The sequence below is a fragment of the Balaenoptera acutorostrata genome, chromosome 15, assembly GCF_949987535.1.
Source record: "Balaenoptera acutorostrata chromosome 15, mBalAcu1.1, whole genome shotgun sequence".
Taxonomy (NCBI): Eukaryota; Metazoa; Chordata; class Mammalia; order Artiodactyla; family Balaenopteridae; genus Balaenoptera; species Balaenoptera acutorostrata.
In genome coordinates, this window is record NC_080078.1 from 72,317,768 (window position 1) to 72,342,696 (window position 24,929).

The 24,929-nt window shown below is 43.3% G+C and overlaps 1 protein-coding gene across 2 annotated transcripts in view; it reads right to left on the reverse strand.

The window, feature by feature from the left end:
* Positions 1-24,929, reverse strand: part of PTPRT (protein tyrosine phosphatase receptor type T) — an 803,133-nt gene that overhangs the window by 419,006 nt on the left and 359,198 nt on the right. For both annotated transcript variants that reach the window (XM_057529518.1, XM_057529519.1), the window contains exon 7: positions 14,180-14,476. In XM_057529518.1, the coding sequence (XP_057385501.1) occupies positions 14,180-14,476 (297 nt within the window). The remainder of the gene's footprint in view (positions 1-14,179; positions 14,477-24,929) is intronic.

The window sequence follows — 24,929 nt, forward strand, 5'->3', positions numbered from 1 at the left end:
TTTGGTGGGCTGAGATGTTCTGCTAGTGATTATATGAGCCCCTGTTTTAAATATTTCTAACCCAGAGGGAAAGGGAAAATTTAGATATGCCCATCATTACTTGGCCAGATAAGGGGTCCGCTTGCTTGGAGGTGAGGGTTGGTGAGGGAAGGTTAGGGAAAAGAAATGACCACACAACAGGAAGCTTCTTTTCAAAAAGAGGACTTATTTTGGTTTTTGAAGGAGCAGCCTGAAGTTACCTGGAGCACTGCCCCTACCTTTAACTGGAATGTCTCTTCCCAAAAATATTCTTTCCTCAAATTCCTCTGCTTTCCTGATTTACCACATTGCAGGCTTGAACCAAGGGCTCTCATCCTCTGCTCTGTGGACTGGCATATAAAGATGCCTCAACATTAAGTCTCCTGAACCCCTGACCCCCCAACTCCTATCAGCTCCATAGCCCACCCTTGCCTTTAGCCTTGGGCAGAGTTTGAGGGTATTTATGCAACTGGGCTTAGAAGTTCCTTCTTCTTGTGCCCCAAGGGACTGGGTGGCAGTGGAGGGGGTGGTTTCTTTCAGTGAAGTCACAGCTCCGTCATCTTTTCTCCATGTAGGTCCCCCTCCCCCAACATTGCTCTGCATTAATTCCTCTGGCATGGGTATGGCATCCTCTTAAAGTTCTCAGGGCAGAATGAAAGGCATTTTTCTATTCCTTTGGGAAGGTAGTTTAAGAAGAATGATCAGATGACCATCTTGAATCAAAACTCTCATTTTCATCATGCAGACCTGTAACGTAGTACTAACATCATGGGCTGAGCCAGACTGCCTGGGTTTATGTCCCATTCTCACTACTTATATGTTGTACAACCTGAGGCAAGTTGCCTAACCTCTCTGTGACTCAGTTTTCTTACTTTAAAATGACTCAGTTTCCTTTCTTTAAAATGAGGATTAAAATAGTACCTCCTTCATAGCTACTGTGGTGATTCACACTCTGTGTGTTTGCTCCTCCCCCCGGTCCCATCACATTCTCTGAGAACTGCTCTAGTGCAGCCTGGAGATCACCGATTTGATTCTTTTGCAAAATCAGAATTGTTACTATTTCCCTTGGTGTCCCTCCATCTATCTATAGTCTCTGAATAGCGTCATACTGCTAATCATAGAAGCCGTATCTTCTCATAGCTTACTGAGCATATTTAACAGTTTTCTAAAATTTTCTTCTGATTTCTATGGTAAATTATTTAAAAATCTATTTTGTCTTCGAGGAGATTCTCATGATTCATTCATTCAATAATATATTTATCACATGTCTATTATCTACCTGGCACTGTTCTAAGTGCTTAGAAGCACCAGTAAACAAAAATAGAAAAAAAACCATCATTGTCTCTTTGGTATACATGCAAGCGGGAGAAGAGAGATAATTAAATGTAGAGTGAAATAGGCAGCATGTCAAATGATAAATCCTAGGGAGATACACAGACCAGGGAAGAGGAACAAGGAGTCTGGTGTTAGAAAAGTCCAGTTTATAATAGAAAGGCTGAGGAAGATTCGCCTAAAAGGTGACATTTGAGTGAAGACATGAAGGAGGTGAAGAAACCAGCCCTGTTTTTTTTGTGGGAAGATTATTCTAGTCAGAAGGAATGGCAAATGCAAATGTCCTGAGGCAGGGACACACCTGGCACATTTGAGAACAGTGACTGGATTTATGTAGTAAGGCAGACGTAGAAGAAGATGAGGTCAGACAGGCAACCAGAAAAGTGGTAGTATTAAAACCAGGCAGGGAAAAAAAAACAAAACAAAAAAAAAAACCAGGCAGGGGCTTCCCTGGTGGCGCAGTGGTTGAGAATCTGCCTGCTAATGCAGGGGACACGGGTTTGAGCCCTGGTCTGGGAAGATCCCACATGCCGCGGAGCAGCTGGGCCCGTGAGCCACAATTACTGAGCCTGCGCGTCTGGAGCCTGTGCTCCACAACAAGAGAGGCTGCGATAGTGAGAGGCCGGCGCACCGCGATGAAGAGTGGCCCCCACTTGCCGCAACTAGAGGAAGCCCTCGCACAGAAACGAAGACCCAACACAGCCATAAATAAATAAATAAATTAAATTAAATTAAAAATTAGAAGTTAAAAAAAAAAAAAAAAAAACCAGGCAGGACCCTCTGGGGCTCCTGGGCACAGAAGCCTTTCTGTGCCCCCTGTTCCTTGTTTGTAGGGAACAGAGTCTAGCCTCCCTGACCTTCCCTGAGTTCCAAAGGGCAGCTTCAAACAGGTAATAATCAGGGAAGGGAGGGGATGCAGACAGAGACAAGGGAGGAGCAGTCAAGAAACAACAGTGCAGCCTTGGGGCAGGGTCCTGGTTCTGCCTCAAGGGATGCACGGAACAATATCTTTGAGCTCTTTACAGAACTAAAACCCCCAACAAATATAAGATGTTAGCATTCTTCATTCCAAAGAAGATCACAGTTTGATAACCTCATCAAGAGACCACCTGAGGCCAAATTAAAGGAACCAGAAAGGCTCATTAGGAGGAGACTACCTGAAATCGGATTAAAGGGGTGCAGGCCCTGCACACACCCTAATCTTATCAGCAACCCCACCCTTGAACTACTGCTATAAAACTCCTCACCAAATCCTCCTGGATTGGGGGACACAGATTTTGGAGGGCATGAGCCCTCTGTGTCCCCCTTTGCCTGGCAAAGCAGTAAAGCTACTCTTTTCTACTTCACCCAAAACTCTGAGATTCGATTTGGCACCAGTGCACAGAGGCCAAGTTTTCCGCATCAGTGTGGTCACACAGGACCTTGTGAGCCACCCTAAGGACTTGTGCTTTTAATCTCAGTAACACAAGAAACCACTGGAAGGTTATGCACAGAGGGGTGATGTTGTGATTTGCCTCATGGTTTAATAAGATCCTTCTGGCCACTGTGTTGAGAAAACAGAGCAGGGGCCAGGGCTAAAGCTGAAAGGCCATTGTGGAGACCCCTCTAATAATCCAGGTTGGAGACTGCAGTGGCTTGGACCAAAGAGCTAGCAGTAGAGGCTGTAAAAAATGATCAAGGTCTTGCTATATATTGGAGGACGAGTCAAAAGAATGTGCTTATGGATGGGATGTGGGGAGTGAATAGGGATGCTTTGCACAAAGCAAGGGGGCGCCAATCATACAGAATAGGTGTGTTCCCTGGAGTTTGCAATCCAGGGCTTTAGATGTGACAAAAGTGAGGAATCAAGGTGTCTGACTTGAGCCATTGATAAAATGGAGTTGCCATTAACTGAGGTGGAGAAGAGCATGAGGAGAATGAGTTTGGTGGTGGCTGAAGGATGATCAGGCCACCAGCTGTGGACGTGTTTAATTCCAGTGGCTGATTAGCAATGCAGGTGGATAGGTCTGACAGGATAAATGACTGGATAATTTGGATAAATGACTCCGGAGGACAGGGGAGAGGTCTGGCCTGGAGATGTCCACTGGAGAAGTCATTAGCATATGGATAGATTTTAAAGCCAAAGGATTGGAGGAAATAATTACAGGAATGAGTGTGGCTCAAGGGTCAACAAGCTATGGCCACTGCCAAATGCAACCAGCTGCTTGTTCTGTAAATAAAATTCTACTGGAACACTGCCACACCCATTCATTTCTACGGTCAGAGTGAGATGTTTGAAATTGGGATTACAGAGGTATTATAGGTAATTTTAAGATGGTCCCTTGCCCATAACTAACAGAAATCTTGCATAGATCACTGGTTTGGTTTTTCCAAGTCACACACCCTCGGTTAAAAAGCAGTCTGCTGAGTCTGGTACTGGCCACACACCACTTAATATAGTTCTTGGCGGAGAGTAAATTAAATGCTTTATGTATAGACTTTCATGTAGGACACCATATAGAAACTGGTGGGATGACCATCCCCATTTTACAGATGGGGGCACTAAAATGCACAGAATGCAAGTCATTTAATCAAGGTTACACAACAAAGTAGTGAATGGAGCCTAGATATAGCCCAGATCCCTCTGACTCCAAAGTATTTTCTGAATCACCCCTTTCTTCCATCACCTGGTAGACATGTGGGTGTAGAAAAGCTGAAAGACAGTCACACTAAAGTCACCTACTAGTGGAAAAATCAGCACATCTCGACCCTAGGCTGAGGCTTTTTTTACCACATCACACTACCACTCCACAAGTCAAGAAGTCCTTTTCCATGAAGCCGACTAACAGTCGACCCTCGGTGTCCACAGGAATTGGATCCAGGATAACAAAATAACAAAATCCACTGAAGCTAAATTCTTTATATAAAACGGCGCAGTACAGTTGACCTTCCACACTGGGGGTTCCTCGTGGGAGGATTTAACCAACCGTGCATTGATTTCGAAATCAATCTGCGGATATGGAACCCACAGATACGGAACCCACGGATACAGAGGGTTAACTGTACTTTCTTTTGATTCAACTAGGTCTTCTTCTTCCCCATCTTACTCACTGTGAAAAGACTTCTTGAGGAAAGATTCCTGTTTTGTCTTATCTTCTAAGTTGCTTTACCCTTCTTTTTTTTCTTCATAATTCTTTAGTGGATCCACATATTCCCTCCCCACAATTTCATTTCTTTTTCTATCTAACAGCATGGAACTTTCCATCCCTTTGATAGAGTTCTACAACAAAGGTTAATTACTTTATAATTTCATTCTCTTTTTAAAAAAAAGCACACTAAAATTGCTAATTTTAACTGTGCTTCTTGTCAGTAGGTTCATGTAAATTCACTGTAATTAAACCAGATGTTTTCTTGTGCCTAAAACTCAGGTGGTAATTTAAGGGAAATTTTCATTTCAACATAAAGGAGGACAGAGTGTTATCAAGGGAAGTTTTCTCCTCTCTTCTCCTGTCTTATCCTTTCCTCTTCTTTCTTCCCCTCCATTTTCATATCTGAAAAGTGGGGCTAATGGTGAACTTTGAGGGTAGTTGTGAGAAGTAATAAGTCAGTTTATGTAAAAGCACAGAGCCCTGCACAGTCAGCACAAGTTTCCCTTCCTATCATCTTGTCTAGGTTTTTTTTTTTTTTTAATTTATTTATTTTTTGCCTCTCCATTCCAGGTGCCATATTTGTTGGTTAGTTGGTTGTTGTTCATTATAGAGGCTCAGAACTAACTTAAAAGTTGAAATAATTTGAAAATGGTTCAGAGGAGTCTGTGAGTCTTATAGAGACAAGATAGATTTAAACAATTTCACTCTACTTTGTAATTTCCAGTCTTGCTGGAGGAAAGGTAATTTTTTTCTGGATAAATTTTTATATATTAAGGTGTCAGACATACCTTTTTAATGGAACTATACAGTGGTGTATTAGTAAATGTTTCACAGCCAGCTCTCCAGGAAAACAAAACAAAATAAAACCTCAATATGTTTCCTGATCTCCATGGTATAAATATCTCCACCATGGTTGATTTTAAGCAGTGAATGTGATATCACTGGGTTCAGAGGTTAGAAGAGAGGCGAATGATTAGCTCTATCAAGCCAGTATCAGCTGGTTTTGAGTGTAAATAAAATATATTATACACGTCTTTACCTTCTTAGCATATATAAGCAGGGCCCCATGATACCATGAAAGAGGCATGGGTTTCGATATTAGCTATTCATTCGTTTAACAAATAGTTAATGAGCATCTACTATGTGCCAGGCAGACAATAAACACACACATACACACACACAGTATTTCAGATAATGATAAGTTCTACAGAAAAGGATAAAACAGAGAGAGTGTTTAGGGAGATACTGGCCAGGAATAGGATTGTATCTTAGATAGGGTTGGGGGAAAAGCACAGATAAGATTTTGGGATCTACTTATTGGCTCTGCCATTTGTTACTCAGTAGCCTTAGACAGGTTCCTTAAACTCTCTGAGCCTCAGATTTCTCTTCCACCCAGTATCAGTAGCATCTACATCACAGTATTTGGCAACTGACTGTATGAATGAAGAATATCAGCACAACACCTAGCTCATAATGCATATTCAAAAACTGTAATTGCACTTCTCCTTACCCTTTATGATAGCTCAAGGTCATCTCTGAAAACATTAAAAATGTACTGAGCTCTAATTAAATGATGGCTCAGCACTTACTAAGATGTGTATAGCTTTTTATCCTTAACGAAATGACTATGGATTTCATTACTTATTGCCTTGTTGTTATTGCTTTTTATACTTTTCTTCTCACTGTCCTCTTTTCCAGATTTTATGTGCTGCATCTTGTTACTGTACAAGTACACATCCCTAGCAACATGCAGCCTCTTGTTACTGCATCTTGTTACTGTACAAGTACACGTCCCTAGCAACATGCAGCCTCTTGTTACTGTATCTTGTTACTGTACAAGTACATATCCCTAGCAACATGCAGCCTCCTTCTAGTTTCATGTGACCTGAGAAACCAGATAATTAACCTTGTTAGAAACGCACATAAAATACAAGCACTCATTCCTAAAATATCAGTCTTCTCTATGATGAAAGTACATGTCTTATACTAAATGCAATAATATACGTATTATACGTGATTAAGGATATATTATTATACGTGATTAAGCATATTATGTTAAAATATTATATACTATATGATTAATTATAATCAATTAGATTTTTATACAATTATTATAAATTATATGGGAATCTACATTCCTTATTGCAAAATAAGAAAAATGATTCTGTTTGCTTTTTCATGTTTGGTGTTAAGATTAAACAAATCTACACTGCTGATGAAAATGTAAAATGATAAGGACTTCTATGGAGGAGTATCTGTCATCATCTAACAAAAATGCATATGCATTTACCCACTGACCCCAGTAATCCAACTTTCAGGAACTTCTCATGAAAATACATCTCCACAATACCAAACAACACATGCACAATACTGGATACAGTATTATTTGTCATAGCAAATAATGGGAACAACCAAGTGTCCACAGGACCCTACTTGAATTAACCATGGTATATCCACATAATGAAAGTCCCACACAGCTATAAAAAAGAATGACACAAATCTGTACAAGCCGACATGGACTGATTTCAAGGATATATTAAGTGAACAAAAACACAAGATGCAGAGTATACCTACTATGCTATCTTTTATATAAAAATAAGAGAAATAAAGATAATTTTTACTTTTTTACAAAATGAACTATAGGAAAGATGTATCTGAAATAAATACAAATGGTTACCTTCCAGGTGCAGATAAGAACAGTGTGAAAGAGAGATGCTGGCAATTCTTCTCTGAGTGTACCTTTTTATACAGTTTTGACTTTTGAACCAAGAAACTGTTCTGATGTTAGAAACAATGACATTAAACAAAAAAAGATGGGGGGAAGGCAGACCTTAAAATTGAAATAAATGAACCTAATAGGGTATCAAATTGATAATATAACCATCCAGAGAAAAGAATGAACTTTTGGATATGGTATCGTGACTATTCAAGGAGAGAAAAACTAAAAAGAAAATCTTTAACCTAATTTAGTAGTTTCCTTGTTTGTTAGGAGGACTGGTATTGTAATTCTGAGACTACTTTGTGTGTATTGTAGCATGGAGCAAATGAAAAAATATGTGAATGTTGGGGTTTTCACTGTGGGAGGAGGCAGAGAGATATATATGGATTGAGGGCAAGTGCAGAAGAATCCTGAGGTGTTGGATTTGAATTAGTGTGAGCTCATGATTTAAAACAGATAAAATTATATTCCCCAGCTCTACCTTCTTGAAGAGCCTAGAGGCAATAACACCCCATTGAGCACAACTAAGATGCATCTCTGAAAACAACCAGATATCCTCAGATAAGTGGTTAACTCCAGGCCTGGGGCAGAGACATTACAAGGAGAGTCTGGAATATTTTGTTGCACCAGAAGCAAGGAAGACTAATGAGACCATGTCCAAAGGACCTAGGAGCCAATCTGAAGGGACTCCCACTAGCCATACTTGAGACAGTTTGAGCATTGAAAAGAATAATGATAGTAATGGACTTTAATACATTCAGGAAAAAAAAATGACCCATGAGTCAATAGGGAAAAAAAATGGGGAGGGGGATGAGGAGAGAAAAGCTCTTTTATAAAGAAGAATGCAAATTAATACATGTAGAGGGAATGCTAGATTTACAGCACCCTTTTGTAAATATCAGCATAATAATTGATTCAGGAGAGGACTATCAAGGAGCGTTAAAACCGTTGGGTCAAAAGTTCTTGGGGAGAACCGGAACTGCCAAAGCAATCTTGAGGAAAAAGAACAAAGCAGGAGGCATAACCCTCCCAGACTTCAGACAATACTACAAAGCTGCAGTAATCAAAACAGTGTGATACTGGCACAAAAACAGACATACGGATCAATGGAACAGAATAGAGAGCCCAGAAATAAACCCACACACTTACAGTCAATTAATCTTCAACAAAGGAGGCAAGAATATTAAATGGGAAAAAGTCTCTTTAGCAAGTAGCGCTGGGAAAGTTGGACAGCTGCACGTAAATCAATGAAGTTAGAACACACCCTCACACCAAAAATTAACTCCAAATGGCTTAAAGACTTACACATAAGATATGACACCATAAAACTCCTAGAAGAGATCATAGGCAAAACATTCTCTGACATAAGTCATACCAATGTTTTCTTAGGTGAGTCTCCCAAGGCAGTTGAAATAAAAACAAAAACAAACAAACAAAAAACAAGTGGGGCCTGGGACTTCCCTGGTGGTCCAGTGGTTAAGACTTCACTTTCCAATGCAGGGGGTGTGGTTTTGATCCCTTGTCAGGGAGCTAAGATCCCACATGCCTCATGGCCAAAAACCAAAAAAACATAAAAAAAACAGAAGCAATGTTGTAACAAATTCAATAAAGACTTTAAAAATAGTCCACATCAAAAAACTCTTAAAAAAACAAACAAAAAACCAAATGGGACCTACTCAAGCTTACAGGCTTTTGCACAGCAAAGGAAACCATAAACAAAACAAAAAGGCAATCTACAGAATGGGAGAAAATATTTGCAAATGATGTGACCACCAAGGGCTTAATTTTTAAAATATACAAACAGCTCATACAACTCAACAACAAAAAAAACAAACAACCCAATCAAAAAATGGGCAGAAGACTTAAATAGACATTTCTCCAAAGAAGACATACAGATGGCCAATAGGCACATGAAAAGATGCTCAACATCACTAATTATTAGAGAAATGCAAATCAAAACTACCATGAAGTACCACCTCACACTAGTCAGAATGGCTGTCATTTTAAAAGTTTACAAATAACAAGTGCTGGAGAGGGTATGGAGAAAAGGGAACCCTCTTACACTGTTGGTGGGAATGTAAATTGGTGCAGCCACTATGGAAAACAGTATGGAGGTTCCTCAAAAAACTAAAAAGAGAGTTGCCATATGATCCAGCAATCCCACTCCTGGGTATATGCCCAGACGAAACTCTAATCCGAAAAGATACATGCACCCCAATGTTCATAGCAGCACTATTTACAATAGTCAAGATATGGAAGCAACCTAAGTGTCCATCAACAGACAAATGGATAAAGAAGATGTGATACACACACACACACACACACACACACACACAAATGGAATATTACTCAGCTATCAAAAAGGATGAAATAATGCCATCTGTTGCAACATGGATGGACCTAGAGATTATCATACTAAGCAAAGTAAGTCAGAAAGAGAAAAACAAATACCATATGACATCACTTATATGTGGAATCTGAGATAACATAACATATCTATGAAACAAAAACAGACTCACAGATATAGAGAACAGACTTGTGGTTGCCAAGGGGGGAAGGGGGTAGGGGAGAGAAGGACTGGGAGTTTGAGATTAGTGGAGGCAAACTGCTATGTATAGGATGGATAAACAACAAGGTCCTACTGTATAGCACAGGGAACTATTGATATATTCAATATCTGTGACAAACCATAATGGAAACAAATGTGAAAAAGAATATATATATATATATATATATATATATATATATATATATATATATATATATATGTAAAACAGAGTCACTTTGCTGTATAGAAGAAATTAACACAACATTGTAAATCAACTATACTTCAATAAAATTTAAAAAAAAGTTCTTGGGGAATAGGATCCTCAAGGATCTCAAAGCATCACTGCACAGGTGAGCTAATTTACGAAGAGAAAAGGTGCTGCATTTACTGTGGAGGGACTGGGTGGTCCCCATCTTATCTAAGGGACCAATGCAGCAACATCAGTAAAGGGGATCCCTGACATTATGTACCTCTTGACATGATACAGTGAGAAATATACATCACCAACCCATATAGCATTTTTGCCAAACATGTCTCATATTCTGGTTTGTCACATAAAATCAGGTTTAATATTATTGGAAATATGAATGTGGATTATCTACTTGATTATTTTAAAATTAATGCTAAATTTCTTAGATGTTCTATGGTATTGTGGGTATGGAGGAGAATGTCCTTACCCTTAGGTCATGTCATGTATGCTAAAGAATTTAGGGGTCAGGTATCATGATTTCTGCCACTTACTTTCAAAGAGTTAAAAATATTATATGTATGTTTATATATATTTCCATATCAAATATATCATACCTAGGTATCATACATCTATATGAAAAAATAGATAGCAAGGTGTTCAGAAATGTTGAATCTAGTGAAGGGTTTACAGATCTCGTTTGTACTATTCTTTCAGTTTTTCTATGGTTTTGAAACATTTCAAAGTAAGATCTTGGGTATGAGTCATTGTATAAAATATAACATGCCTATGAGTGTCTAGATTCCATTTCACAGTCTTGGCTGTGGTCTGGTTGAAGGCAGAGAAGTAACCACCCAGTAAATAAGTCACGGTTTTGTATGAGACATTTGTGAAGAAAAGGAGGAAAATAAAGAACCTGTTTAGTCTCCTATTAACGATGACCTCCCAGATGAAACAACAGGGCTCAGTGGCCATGACCTCCTCTCACCAGCGGTGGATTGCTTCACACGCTCACGAAAGCACTGGGGTGATGAAATTACAAATTCCGTATATTCCCCAGAAGACAATTTTGTAGCACAGACGAAAGCAGCGTGAGTCCAGTCAGCTCAATCTGCAAGGCTGCTCCTTGGTTCCCCAAAGGGGGTTTCGGTTAATGGACTACAGCTGAGCTCCATCCCCAGCTCGACCTTGAGGTGAATGAGCTCCCAGCAAACAGAGATGGTGCCTCTCCCCTCTTTAGGAGAAATGGAACCTCATCCCGGCATGCAGAGGGCGCTGTGCTCTTCTGAGGCTTTGCTGCAGCCCCGTGGTTCCTGAGGTGGGGCCTCAGGAGGGCTACAAGACGGAGGCCTGGTGTCTTAATGTTGGTGTGTTTACTGTGATAATGGCCGCACATCTCGGTAGAGAAGGAATGGATATGATATTAATGGTGTTTGATTAAAATGTAATTTCAAAGCTTTGCTGCTCTCAATTTGTTTTGATAAAGACCTTGTGCTTGTTTCTTTTCCTGATGACGAGAAGAAGAAAGGGAGAGGCTGAGGCGTGCCTTAAGGATGGGATTTGGGATTTGCTGTTGCACATGTAGGTAATCCTCAAAAAGCAGCCCAAGGTGGGCAGAGCATCTTGGCAAAAAATGCCCTGAGCTGTTCCTGGGCCAAACCCTCGTGTTCATCTTCTGCATCCTGAGTTTTCATGCTGGTTCTCAACAGTGGCTCCTCCCTCTCTAACAACCAGGTCCCTCATGAACACTTGGCACTAAACCACCCTACTTGCCCCAACTCTGCTTCTCCAACCAGGCACTGACCACATCGCCACTCCTTGAAAGTCGATGTCATAATCTACAACCAGTTACAGTGGACGTCTATAGCTCTGAAGAGATGGGTGGATGGCTTCTGGTTTGGTTGTGCTAGAGGATTCTTTGTCAAGAATTTTTTTTATTTAGTGCAAATGTAGTAGCTACATTTAATGAAAACTTACAATCTGATGAGCATGATTCCAATTTCTATATACACCATCCTTTTTAATGAGCACAGCAACCTGTAAGGTAGGTACTATTACTATCTCCTTTTTATAGATGAGAAACCAAGGCAGAGAGGTTAAGCAACTTGCTCCAGGCGTATCTGGCTCCAGAGTCTGCCTTCTCAAAGAGTGCATTATTCTACCTGCTGGAGGAAGGGGCTGTACATTTTTGAAACAATGGAGCCAGATCTTGGGAAAGTTTTGGCAGCTTCAGCAGAAGCTAAATCCAGGGTCACATGTCCTGGGCTGCAAAATGAAGCCAAGATGAGATGTCTGACCCTCTCTGTTGGAGGCTGGATGGGAACAGGCTCATAGGACACAGGGCACTCAGATCTTCTGGAGAAGCTGGTCTTGGGGAGAGCTGTACCCACAGAAGACTGAGGTTCATTACAAGATAGGAAGATGGGGGAACAAGGTGACACAGGCCGAGTCCCCACTGCTACTGCTACCTAGAAGCACAGTCTACAGGGGCTGTGAACAGAGTGGCTGTGAGGATGAATTTAAAGGGGATCAGGAAGGGTTTGTTATGAAGGCAGAGTTGATAAAACTTCCAGGTCTAAGATGGGACGGGGTGATGTGAGAATTGGGAGACAAGGTGAGAGGCTGGAGCTCCTTTCTCTATCTCCTTGTGGGACTCTGCAGCTGAGGATGTGGGTCTTGATCCCACCAGGGGTCATCACTCAGGGGTCCTTCGACTTGCTTATATGAAATAAGAGTACTAGACAGGACCGCCATGGAAGAGGCTCTGCTTTGGGTCAAGTGTGAGGATTTGCCTCATGTAGTAACGATGACAGAGTTCTGCCCGGATCCCTTCTAATCACTTTATGCCATTTTGTGCCCTTCTGTTTTTTGTCTGCATGTGTAGAAAGCCAAAAGTTCCTGAGAATTTACTTCCCAATCTTCCATCCCCATTCCAGACCTAACCATTGGCCGGCAGCCGTGATTTGGCACGATAGTGATACATAACCTGCCCTATAGAGTTCTCCTGCAGGCCCAGGTCACAGCCCCCTGGATTTGGCCTGAAGCTGTACCTGGGCTTCCTCCCCTTCACTGTCCTGCTTCCCCCACTCCCTTCCCAGTCTCCCCTGGGAAACCTTCCTTAATCGATCATTTGCAGACCAATCCACATGAGTCTGATGCCAGGAAACTAACTAAAGACACCCCTCGAGGCCAGAAGCAGTCTGGCCGGAAGGAAAACTGAAATACGGCCACAGAGAAGTGTTTCTTAGATAAGTCCTAGAACCAGCAAGTCCTGTCCTACCATAAATAACATAACCACCGTGGCGGAGTTACATGCAAAATACAGCAGGGGTCTGAGAAGCAACACCCAAGTTGGCTTGGGGCACTCAGGGAAAGCTTCTGGAGGAAGCAGCACGTGAGCAAAGACTTGAAAGATTATAAATAGAGTTTGTCCCACAAATGTGGAGGAGAGGTCATTCTGAGCAGGAGAAACAGAGTGGCATAGGCAAGGAGACAAGGGCGGGAAAAAGAGATGTGTTCTAGAAAGTACACGTGGCTCTCTCTTCCTGGAGTCTTAAGAGGCATGCTGGAAGATAAACTGCAGAAAGCAAGCTCATCGGAACCTTGTGGGCGTGGAGCTGGGGGATGGGGAGGGAGAGGTGGAGGCACCCAGGCTGACTTCAGGTGTTTATCTTGACTTAGTAGATGCAGTTCATTGACGAGAGGAACACAGGGAGAGAAGCCCATATAGAAGAGGAGACAGTTCGTTTCTGGGTACTTTTGAAGACGCCTGTAGGACACGCAGGTGAATATGCGGTTCTGGGTGCATTCGATGTGTGTGCCAATTTCTTTAAGTGTATTTTCTGATCCTTATTCTTACAGAATCCAGAGCCGTCTGACTCCCAAACTCAACATGCTTCAACAATCCTATCAATACACAGCTTCTCTTTCGGGAGGCATCAGTGTGGTTAAACGCTGGCATAGCAGGTGGTATAAAGTGAGACGAGAGATGGGGATGTAGAAAGGTCAAACTTGAGCGTGTGTCTGCGACAGCGTTGCCATTGTCTAGGGGGACAGCACCCCTTGGAGTTGTGCACTGCACAGCCTGTGTGGTGCTTTACTGAAGAGCTTAGAAAAGGGGCTGATATACCAACAGAGAGATGAAAGACGCAGGAAAAAGAAAACCTCCTAACCGCTAGGCATGGCCCCGCCCCCAGCAGGTCTGGCGTTCCCCGTTCCCGAGGGAGCATGCGCACCGCTGCACTCACCATCCTCCTCCGTCTGCACCACCAGCTCCTCACTCTCCATCCGGCCCTCGGGGTTGGACAGCAGCAGCCGCAGCCGGATGGTCATGAAGGGGCGCAGGCCCCGCAGGGTGTAGTGGGAGGAGGTCTGAATGAGCTCCTCGGCCTCGTACTGCTGCTGGTTGAACACGTACTGGTACTGCACCGTGAGGTTGTAGCTGTGGCAGCGGGTCACCGCGTAGCCGAAGGGCTCCCACTGCAGCGTCAGCTGCCGGGCTCGGATGTCCACGATCTCCACGTTCTGCGGGCCGTGCACCGGGTCTGCAAGACACACACGCAAGACACGGGGCTCTGAGGAGGCTGTCAGGAAGGTGGGGTGGAGGCTCCGCTAAAACAGGGCAGAACAGCGCTTTCAACTCATCCCAATCACTCAGCCACTGCCTTCCTGATTTCGCCAACTAGAGTGTAATTTAATTACCATTTTTCTGTAAATCAAACTCCTTCTTCTTTTTTAAATAAGGCATCTAAAAGAAAACATAACTATTTAAAGGGAAAACCTGAAGCACTTGCCATAAATAAATGTTTACCATGTAAAACAATGCAAAGTTGTCTTCATCAGGGTACCACCAAGAACCATGTTGGGTACCACTAACAGCACACAAAACACTTTGGGGAAATACTAATTGAGAAGGATGCTGGAGTTCTGATCTACCTCTTTACATTTCATCTGGCCACATCCCCTCCTCTTGAGAAACCAGCCCCATTTCTTTAGTTCACTACACTGAGGTGCACAGTCTAGAAATCGAATCGCATCCTCAACGCACAGCGTCCTCAACAGGTCACTGTGACCCATTGACAATGCCTTGGAATTTCCCTTCCTTTCACTGACAACACAACTCGTCCTTTCCTAGCCTCCCACAACAGTCCTCAACCCTTCCTTCTTTCCTCTCCACTTTTTTCCAGACAGGCCCCTCCAGGGGCATCATTCTAAAAACAGGTCTGATCCAGCAATCCCACCCCTGGGCATATATCCAGACAAACTGTAATTCAAAAAGATACATGCACCCCTATGTTCACAGCAGCACTATTCACAATAGCCAAGACATGGAAACAACCTAAATGTCCACTGACAGAGGGATGGATAAAGAAGATGTAGGGGGCTTCCCTGGTAGCGCAGTGGTTGAGAATCTGCCTGCCAATGCAGGGGACACGGGTTCGAGCCCTGGTCTGGGAAGATCCCACATGCCGCGGAGCAACTAGGCCCGTGAGCCACAACTACTGAGCCTGCGTGTCTGGAGCTTGTGCTCCGCAACAAGAGAGGCCGCGACAGTGAGAGGCCCGCGCACCGCGATGAAGAGTGGCCCCCGCTCGCTGCAACTAGAGAAAGCCCTTGCACAGAAATGAAGACCCAACACAGCCAAAAATAAATAAATTAATTAATTAATTTAAAAAAATGTAGTATATATATACAATGGAATATTCCTCAGCCATAAAAAAGAAAGCAATAACGCCATTTGCAGCTACATGGATGGACCCAGAGATTATCACACTAAGTGAAGTTAAGTTAGAAAGAGAAAGACAAATACCATATGATATCACTTACATGTGGAATCTAAAATATTACACAAATAAACTTACCTACGAAACAGACTCACAGACATAGAGAACAGACTTGTGGTGGCCAAGGAGGAGGGGGTTCCGGGGAAGGAAGGATTGGGAGTTTGGGATTAGCAGATGCACACTATTATACATAGAAACAACAAGGTCTTACTGTGTAGCACAGGGAACTATATTCAATATCTTATAATAAACCAGAATGGAAAAGAATATGAAAAGGAATATATATATATAACTGAATCACTTTGTTGTACACCGGAAACTAATACAACATTGTAAATCAACTATACTTTTAGTTAAAAAAATAAAAAATAAAAACAGATCTGATCATGCCTTCTCACCCCAGTGCTGATCTTGGTCCCAGACCCCCATATATAACACTGGCTATGTTTATTTTATTATGAATATTCTATTTACACTTTACACAAATTAAATAGATGTTTTTGTGCAAAACAGATAATAAAAAACAAAACTTTTCTTTTTTTAATCCCCATATGTAAAGCTCATTCTATAAGGTTTAGGCACTTGTTACGATAGAAACGTAACTTCTTTTATGATCAGCATTCCCCATAAGTTCTTCTGTCAGACTCTCTTCACTGGGAGTAGTTAAGCACAGGCTAGAGATTCAATCATGCATGCATGATGTACTTCCCCCCCCCCGCCCCGCCCACCATGCTACCTCACTAGCTGTGTGACCTTGGGCAAGGGCACTGCATCTCTGAGCCTCCATTTCTTCGTCTATAAAGTGGAAATTATTGCGCTAATCCCAGAGGGCCGTTAATGTGTATAAAATGAACTGTAAAGAGAGAGAGAAAATTGTCTCTGCCTAACAGTGGGCATTCCTCTTAGAGAGAATGGCCCTTCTTGGAGAAATGCTTTAAGAAGCTTGTTTGGAGTAGATGCTGCAGTCCCAGGGCATTGGGATCGGCTGTGCTTAGCCTTTAGAGGAAGAGAAAAATGAACTCCCTGGCTGCTGGGATTGAATAGGAGAGGATGGGGGTGAACAAGATGGTGTATTTTTGGGTGGAGCCCAATGGGACTGTTCTCATGTGACTCCTAGTCTTCAATAGGGTCCTCAAAATACCACAAAATGATTAGCTGTGATTGGATTTCCTGGGGCTTCTGAGATCTGCATGCCTCACTTGGGCCAAATAAAATGTCGCATGGGAACAAAGGGACCAGAGGCAAAGGGAACTTGGAAGATATGTCCATGTGTGTTACTGACACCTTGAGAGATGATTCGGGCTTTCTCAGGCTATGGAATTAAGAGGTTCAAGGACATCTCAGTTCAAGTGCAAAAGACAAGACCTCTGGTGGCCCTGTGGGTTAGATACATGTGGGTGAAAGTGTTCTGTAAGTTCGAGAACTCACATTCAAGAAAGCGCAAGACAGTGGCTCTTTATTAAGCAGTAACTATGGGCTGGGCAGTTGTGTGCTGAAAACAACTGTCCGACATAGGGAACTGAGGCCAACGAAGGGACATGACTTGCCCAGGGCCACACGGCTAAGTCCCCAGCTCTGGACTCCCACGGCACTTTGCACAGCTATCCAGCCCACTCAGCATCCGTCACGCTTTCTAGGAACTGCTTGTTCCTTTATACATCATTCCTCCCAGGCTGCAAGGGACCATGTGCTATTTGTCCAGCAACCCCAGCACGTGGCACTGAGTCTGTTGGTGGGCCAGTTCATGTTGTTTAAACTGAGATGAACAGATGGTGACCTGTTTTTGAACACTGAGCTTGGACCCCCTTGACTCCACAGTCCCCTGTTCTGTCCCCTCTAGCACATCACCGAGTCTTTAAGGTGAACTTATCTATTTGTCAATTCAAGCAAGAGAACGTCCTAAAATCCTACATGATGGAAACTAGTTTTCAAAATGCATGATGGAGGCATTCATGCTTTCACTATAACCGCCCCCCCACCAAACCTCAGATGCCAAACCCAGCTTCTGCTCCGGTAATTGCCTACAGCAGGGAGAGTCTCAGGTTTACATTCCGGTTCGTACAAACAAGTTAGAAATTGCTGAGAAAGCCTTGTGTGTGCAGTGGAGATTGGTTTGTTGAATTTACATCCCTTGTGTAAATATGTTCAAGCCTAGAGCCTATGGTTTCTGCCTCCAGATAAGACTCCGTCCATATGACCTTCTTGAGTAACAGCCTACAGGCCACCGAGATGGCATACAGTGGGAAGAGAGTGTGGCTTATCTGGGAAGCTGGAAAGTCTTCCTCTGGTGGACAAGCAGAGTGGCTTGGCCTCTGGGTTCACTGTCTCTATGCCCTTAGACTTGGCAATGAGGGCCCTGTCCCGAGCCCTGTGAATTGGCGAGCACACTCCGGCCATCTGCAGACTCTGCCCTCCTCCTGAAGCAGGAGTCAATGGGCCAACATGTCTACCTGGTCCCTGTGCTCCCCATTCTGGACCGGGCTCCAGACACCTGACACCCTAGAATTCCCTGTCCCAGTGGCTCCAAACTCATTTCAGGGGCCTGTGTGAACCTCTTCCCTTGGTTTGGCCATCTAAGGTCAGACCCTATTCCATGTGTGTACCCCTAGGCCCAACGGGTGACCAGAGCGTGGCTGTTTGGAGGAGGAGACCTTTGTGGGGAGGGATGAAGTCAGGTGAAAGGAGAAGGAAAGAGGCTGCAGGTCTGTGTATCTTGTCCCAGACCCATTTGTGTTCTTACATATGTTAGGGACAAGTGTGTATGTGTGTGTGTGTGATTGACTAACTCATATCTTCAGAAGCTTCTTTATTCTGCAGCTGCCGCTGCAAGGTAGGGTGGGCCTCCTCACTTCTGATCACTGATCACGCCTCTCCTTCCCATTTTAGATCTTACTCAAGTACCGTTTTCAACCTAATACCAGAGCCCAACCTGCAACATGTACCCTTCCACCTCCAAATTCCCTCCCTCGTTTTCCACTGCTCACTCTTTGAACCCTACATTCCTAAAGCAGAGTGAGTGTTGCATCCTGAATCCTTTTACACCTCCGTGCTTCCCTCTGCTTGGGCTGTCACTGGCAAATCCCTATTCAATATATTCAAGGCCGGGCTCCAATGCCACCCTTTCTTTGTAACTTTCTCCAAAAGCCTTTCCTGCCCAGGCAGAATGAATCATCATCTGTTTTCTTTAATACTTCTCCCATAGTCCTTATCAAATTGCAGATTAATGTTTGGATGTTTGGTTCATGCTCACCTCCCCTGCTAACCTGTGAGCACCTAGATCTCTTCATTTTTATAACTGGACATATAGCTGATTAATAAATGAAGAATGAGTAAATACAGAAAGCAGGGGATAACTGAAGACCAAACCAGAACCAAGGCCTTAACATCCTGCAGGGGAAATGCAGTAAGTGAAGGGGTGAATCAGGGCTCTCTCTATACTCCAATTGTTAAGGTAATCATGTGGTTAAGTTAGAATTCCAGCCTCTTGTTTTTTATGGACCCAGCCTCCATTCCTGCTGTCAAAGGCAATAGCTGTAGAATCTCCTAATGACCTTAATCAAGGCAGAACATCTTATTAAAACAAAGGAGCAGCAAAGCAGATTTCCAATTCATGAATTTTCTATGTATTCATCTTTGCACGTGGAGTTGGCTGTAACATACATACTATTCAAAGTTGAACCTAAATTGAGATAATTTGGGGCATGGGGCTGTGGAGGTGGATAGCTTGTATGTAAAATTAATTTTTTATCCATTTGGAGATGCAATTTGAGTTCCTTTCAAATTAAATTGCAATGGAGTCCTAGGCAGCTGGAAACATTATTGCCGACATAATTTGATACTGCAAGAGCAGTAATACATTGACAGATAGTTCGATGTGACCATTAATTTGCAATTTCTGCATGGAAATGCTACACGAAGGGAAAAAGGTAAAAGGAACAAAAATAAAATCCATCTTCTTTCAGCATCATCCAAACCTACTCTCTTGCTTCCTTTCTGCCACCTCCTCTAATTTATTACAGATGTTTGGCGGACAGGAATTTGTTGCATATTATCACAGACATCCTTATGAAGGTAGGCAAGGACAGGAATCCAGAGGCTTCACTTAGGGATACTGGTACCCTCACCATCCAAGGTCACTGGGTCCTACCTACCCCGACCACTAGAATCAGGTGACTCTGTTGTCACCCTCTTGCAGCGATGTCATAGAGAAGGTATGTCATTCACATGTTCGTTGGCTTACCCAATACTGAAAAAATACTCTTGAGCAGGGAGGCATCAAGACATGGTAAAAAAGAGTGCTGGATCTGTATTGGGTCACTAAAGCAAGTCACTTGGCCCATCTGCGTCTTTGCCTCATTTTTCTCATGTGTAACACGGGGATGGTACTTCTGCCTTTTAGGGCTACGAGGTGAATTAAGGAGATAGTGTCCACCAAGCTCCCAGACGGTACTTGACCCAGCTGTATTCCCTTAAATACAGCTCCCACCTCCAGAAGGGAGGCAAGGCAGGGGAGCCACTGAGATAAAATAGAAGTCCTGCAGGTGACCGTGGACCCCTGGCCTGGTTCTCAGTCCAGCTGACTGCTGGGTTCATGCTTTTTAACCAACTGTAGTTTGGAGTTAGCAAGGTCCCATTAATGCATGTTCAGATATAGCTCTATCTATTCTTTCCTTTCTACAAACATGTCTTGGGCCTCTGAGATGGGACAGGCATTAGGGATGCAGGGGAATGAGACAGGCATGTTCTAGCCTTCATGAGATTCATGCTCTAGAGGGGGATGCAGACACGACAATTGTGAAGGATGGAATGATGAAGCCTGAAGGAGCTTTTGCAGGGAAAGTGCTGGGCTTCCAGGCAGCACATGTCAGAAAGACACAGCCTTACGCTGGAAACTCATCTGAGCCAATTTAAGCATGACTCGTGCACAACCTTACATTCTTTTTCATAGAAACCAGAAGCCACCAAAGAAATCTGAGGTGAGTGAGGGTTAATGATTCCTCCATAACTGCATTATTAGGTTATAATAAAAGCAAGTCTCAGGCTAAATTCTACTACACAGATGAGCATTTATTACACAAATGTTTATTAGCAAGCAGGCACAAAATAGGTCATACTATCCATTCCATAAAGCTCAATGAAGCTCAGCAACCTGTCTTAGTCTTTTTAGGTGACGTCGTTCCTATCTTGCATGTAGGCTCATTTAAGGCAGTTATGACAGTATTCTCAAGTAGGAGTTGACAAACTTTTTGTTGTTGTTGTTAAAAGTCTAGATAGTAAATATTTTAAGCTTTGTGGGTCAGTCTCTGTTTCAGCTATTTGTCTCTGCTGTTGTAATGCAAAGGCAGACACAGAAAATGTGTAGATAAATGGGCATGGCTGTGATTCTATGAAAGTTTATTTACAAAAATAGGGATAAACTGGGAGTTTGGGATTGACATGTACACACTGCTATATTTAAAATAAAATGCCTTTCCATGAAAAAAAAAAAAAAGATAGCCTAGGCTGTGGGCTGTACCTTGCCTACTCCTGGTCTAGGGGCAAATCAAGTACCATTACAGACCCATCAGGTAACACAGGACTGTTTAGGAATCAAGGCTTGGATACCATCCCTAAGGCTAAGAGCTAGAGGCCTTACTGGGTTCTCCTATGTTATGTACATTTGGAAAGCGCTTTCACAATATTTTGGCCAACCCACATATTTTGAATACTTTCAATTTCACCAATTAGAGTCCATTTACAATACTTATGCTAGTGGACAGGTCCCTGATTTCAACCACCACAATCAATTTCTGGCACTGAGTGTACTGATTAGCAAAATGAAGGTTATGGATCAAGACGTGGTATCAGAAACACCTGGGCTATGTAGCGTTGTCTCTGGAGAAGGGGCTTCTCAACTGGAGTACCAGGGGACTTCCCCTAACCAGTACGGTCTTGATGGGAAGGCTGGCAGCACTGGGTTACAGCTTAACCCGTAACTCATCCATAACATTCCACTGGTAAATATTTGAGAGTAAATCACCAACAGTGTAATGTGGAGTCTAGAGGCCAAGAAGGCTGTCCTGAAGGAGGGGGCCTTGGGCAAAGGATGGATGGGATTCAACGAGGTAAAGGTACAAGGTTTGCGGGGGAAGGAGAATGGAGAGTAGGGAATGGGAAGGTTAAGCCCCAGGCAAAGGAGTCAGCACATTTAAAGTCCAAGATACAAGAATAAAGGAGCAAATGGCCGTCAAGATTCTGCTGCACGAATGGACATGCCACAGAAGCAGGAATCCCCTCCCTCCCACTGCAAATGCACACTCCATGCAGTGACGTGTCAGGCCAGTCTGAGTGTTACACACTACAGTAATGGTCCCTCCCACTATTCCTAAGAAGTAAGTGAGAAGAGCAACTAAAGTAGTTGTAACAGAGTGATGCAAGTATCCTTTGCCAAAAGTCAAGCATTGGACAAATTCATTCTCTTAATGAATATTTTTGAGTTCCTACCATGTACCAGGCACTACACTAGATGCAGGAGTGAACCAAACAAAAATCCTCTCTGCCCTTAAGGGGCTTACGTTCTCGTGGGACATGGGAGATTAAATAATATATGAGATAATCAAAATATGAGAATGTCAGATGGCAGTAAGTGCTCTAGAGAAAAATCAAGCAGGGAAGGGAGATTAGGGGGTTCAGGGAAGGTTGGGTCTAAAATTTCACTTCTTTGATTTCAGGTCCTGCTACCAGCTCCTTGATCTTTCTTGATTTTTCCTCTCTCTTTACACTAAAATCCTTACTCTTTCCCTGGACACGGCTTAGCTTGAAATATTTATTGAGCACCTATGGAATGGTAGGCTAAGTGTTGGGGACAAAGTGTTAACAAGAACAGACATGGTTCCTGCCACCCTGGAGCTTAAAATCTGGTGGGGGACACAGAGTGAAACAATCATAATGACAACCCAACATGTGAGCTGACAAAACTGCATGTTGTCATAAGTGTTCTGAAGGAAAGCGATGGGGGTAAGCTGGATAAAAATGGCCATTAGGGCCTGTAGGTATGATGGTCAGGAAGATACTTCTGCAGAGCTGACATGTTGACCGAATGTTATCACCCTTCCCTCCTCTCTCTAGTCCCTCCTTTCTCCCAGCTTCCATTCATTCTTTGAACCTTAGTTGTTCTGGGAAAGCCTTCTCTCAAGTGCTTATCTTTCCCATCGTTGGGCTGGGTGTCCCGCTCCACATCCCCACATTGAACGGAGGAGTGAACTTGGTCGGAATGTAACACAGGGTAAAACCAGGGCTGGTGCAACAGCCCTATCCTGTGGGCGCTACCGTTCAGCAGCTTGGGGTATGCATGGGGAGCCAAGAGTCAGATACGGCCCAGGTTCAAGAGGCAACCTATGCACTGGGGGCAACGGACCTCAGGCCAAGGGTGAGCATGACAGCTGCAATCCAAGGACCCTGGGATAGTTATTAAGCCATTGTCTCTCGGCTCCAACACCCCTTCTACGCCCTGTTTCATGATGCTGGGGCTGGTATTCCATAAATCACAACTCTGCTCCATCAGCTGGCTCTATGCTAGTCTCTGCCAGTAGGGGGCGATAGAGGGAGACTGCAGGGCTCTAGGAGGAAGAAGAGAGTGCTTCCTGTTCCTGTGGGCGTCACTCCAATATCACTTCTTCACCCCCCAGGGAAGTTCATTCTGTCACAGCAGTTGGATCTAGTTTGCAGTTTCTCCAGCACTGAAAGAGCAAGCTTCACTGCAGAACCTCAGAGACACCAGCACCAGCCAAAAAGAGCTCCCTCTTCCAATTTTTAAAATGCTTCTAATTCCAGTCTGTTCCCTTGCCCTCCCCAAGCCTAGCAGTACCTGTTCCCACGGTTGCTATACTGGTATAATACTTTCATGTTCTCTTTTTACCTTTGCAGTTTCCCAGCCAATTCTTTATATATAGTTAACCAGAGGTTTCCAAACTTTCATGGTGACCTTGGTGTTTTGGTAATTTTTTCACAGAGTTCCTAACCAAAGAAATACCTAATAGTTTCATTTATTCGTTAGTCCAAACAACTTAGTAAGTATTTATAGCCTAACCACTTAATAGTGGTTTGAGAAAACAATACACACAAATCAAAAGAAAAAATACGTTAATTCCATTCTTAAATAACCACGGTTGCTTACTAATGGGATACGTGCATCTGTTAAGCCCTACACAACTTCTCCAACTGTGGATTCCGATTAGAAATCGCTGTTCTTGTTGCCTGCGCCATGTTGATTTTTCTGCAATACTTGCTTTTCACCTCAGTAACAACAGGAAGGCTAGCTTGGCAAAGATATGATGTCACCGAAAGGAATGCAGCCCAATCTAATGTTGAAACTGTGGATCACCTCAACTTAGTAGTTTGTACAATGTCTGACAGATGGCACTGTTTGTCGTGATCATGTAAAATTAAAATTCTAAATGCCCTCACGTGGTGCCTTGGTGAGTTCACTGCAGTGGCCTGGGCTGCCTCAGCACAGTTGGAGAATCACGATAGTTAACAACTCATAACAGGCAATCCTCTCTGTTAAAGTAAATGGTGTGATGAATCTCCGAACTCGACCTTGACTGATCTAGATGCAGGACCCCAACGCCTGAACTTGATCATTTGGCGTCTCCCACCTTCCCTCTCCCCATGCTCCGTTCTGCCTTGGTACCCCCTGCCTACAAATCCGACGTTCTAGCTGGCCGCACTCTGCTCCCCAGCTCTGGCACAGACCTGGCTCTTCCCTCGCTGCCCCATCCAGATGCAGCCACCTGGCCGGTTGCTGAGCGAGGAACAGGGCGGCCAGCCACACCTCCTGTCACATCAACGGCTCAGGTGTTCAAACGCCAGGAAGAATTAAATGGACAGCAGCACAAGATTGCAGCCTGGAAATAAAAGCTGTAGAATGTTTAAAAATTACTTTTGTGGCCGAGGAAACTGGGTTGGAAAGAGAGAAGCAATTTCTAAATTACACGGTTTCAGTTTCCAGAGAAAGAGTTTCAGGGTGGGGCGGGGGGAGAAGGTGAGCCCATAGCACCTTCTGGGCTTCACTTCAATTTACACTTAATTCGTGGCAAGTCCCCTTGTCTGTTATAAAAAAAAGAAAAAAAAGAAAAAAGGAAAAGGGAAAAAAAGCTGGAGAAAGAATAAAACCTGAAACATCTTTGATGGTTCAAAGCCACCTAGCACTGAGCCCAGGTAAGGTATTAGCATT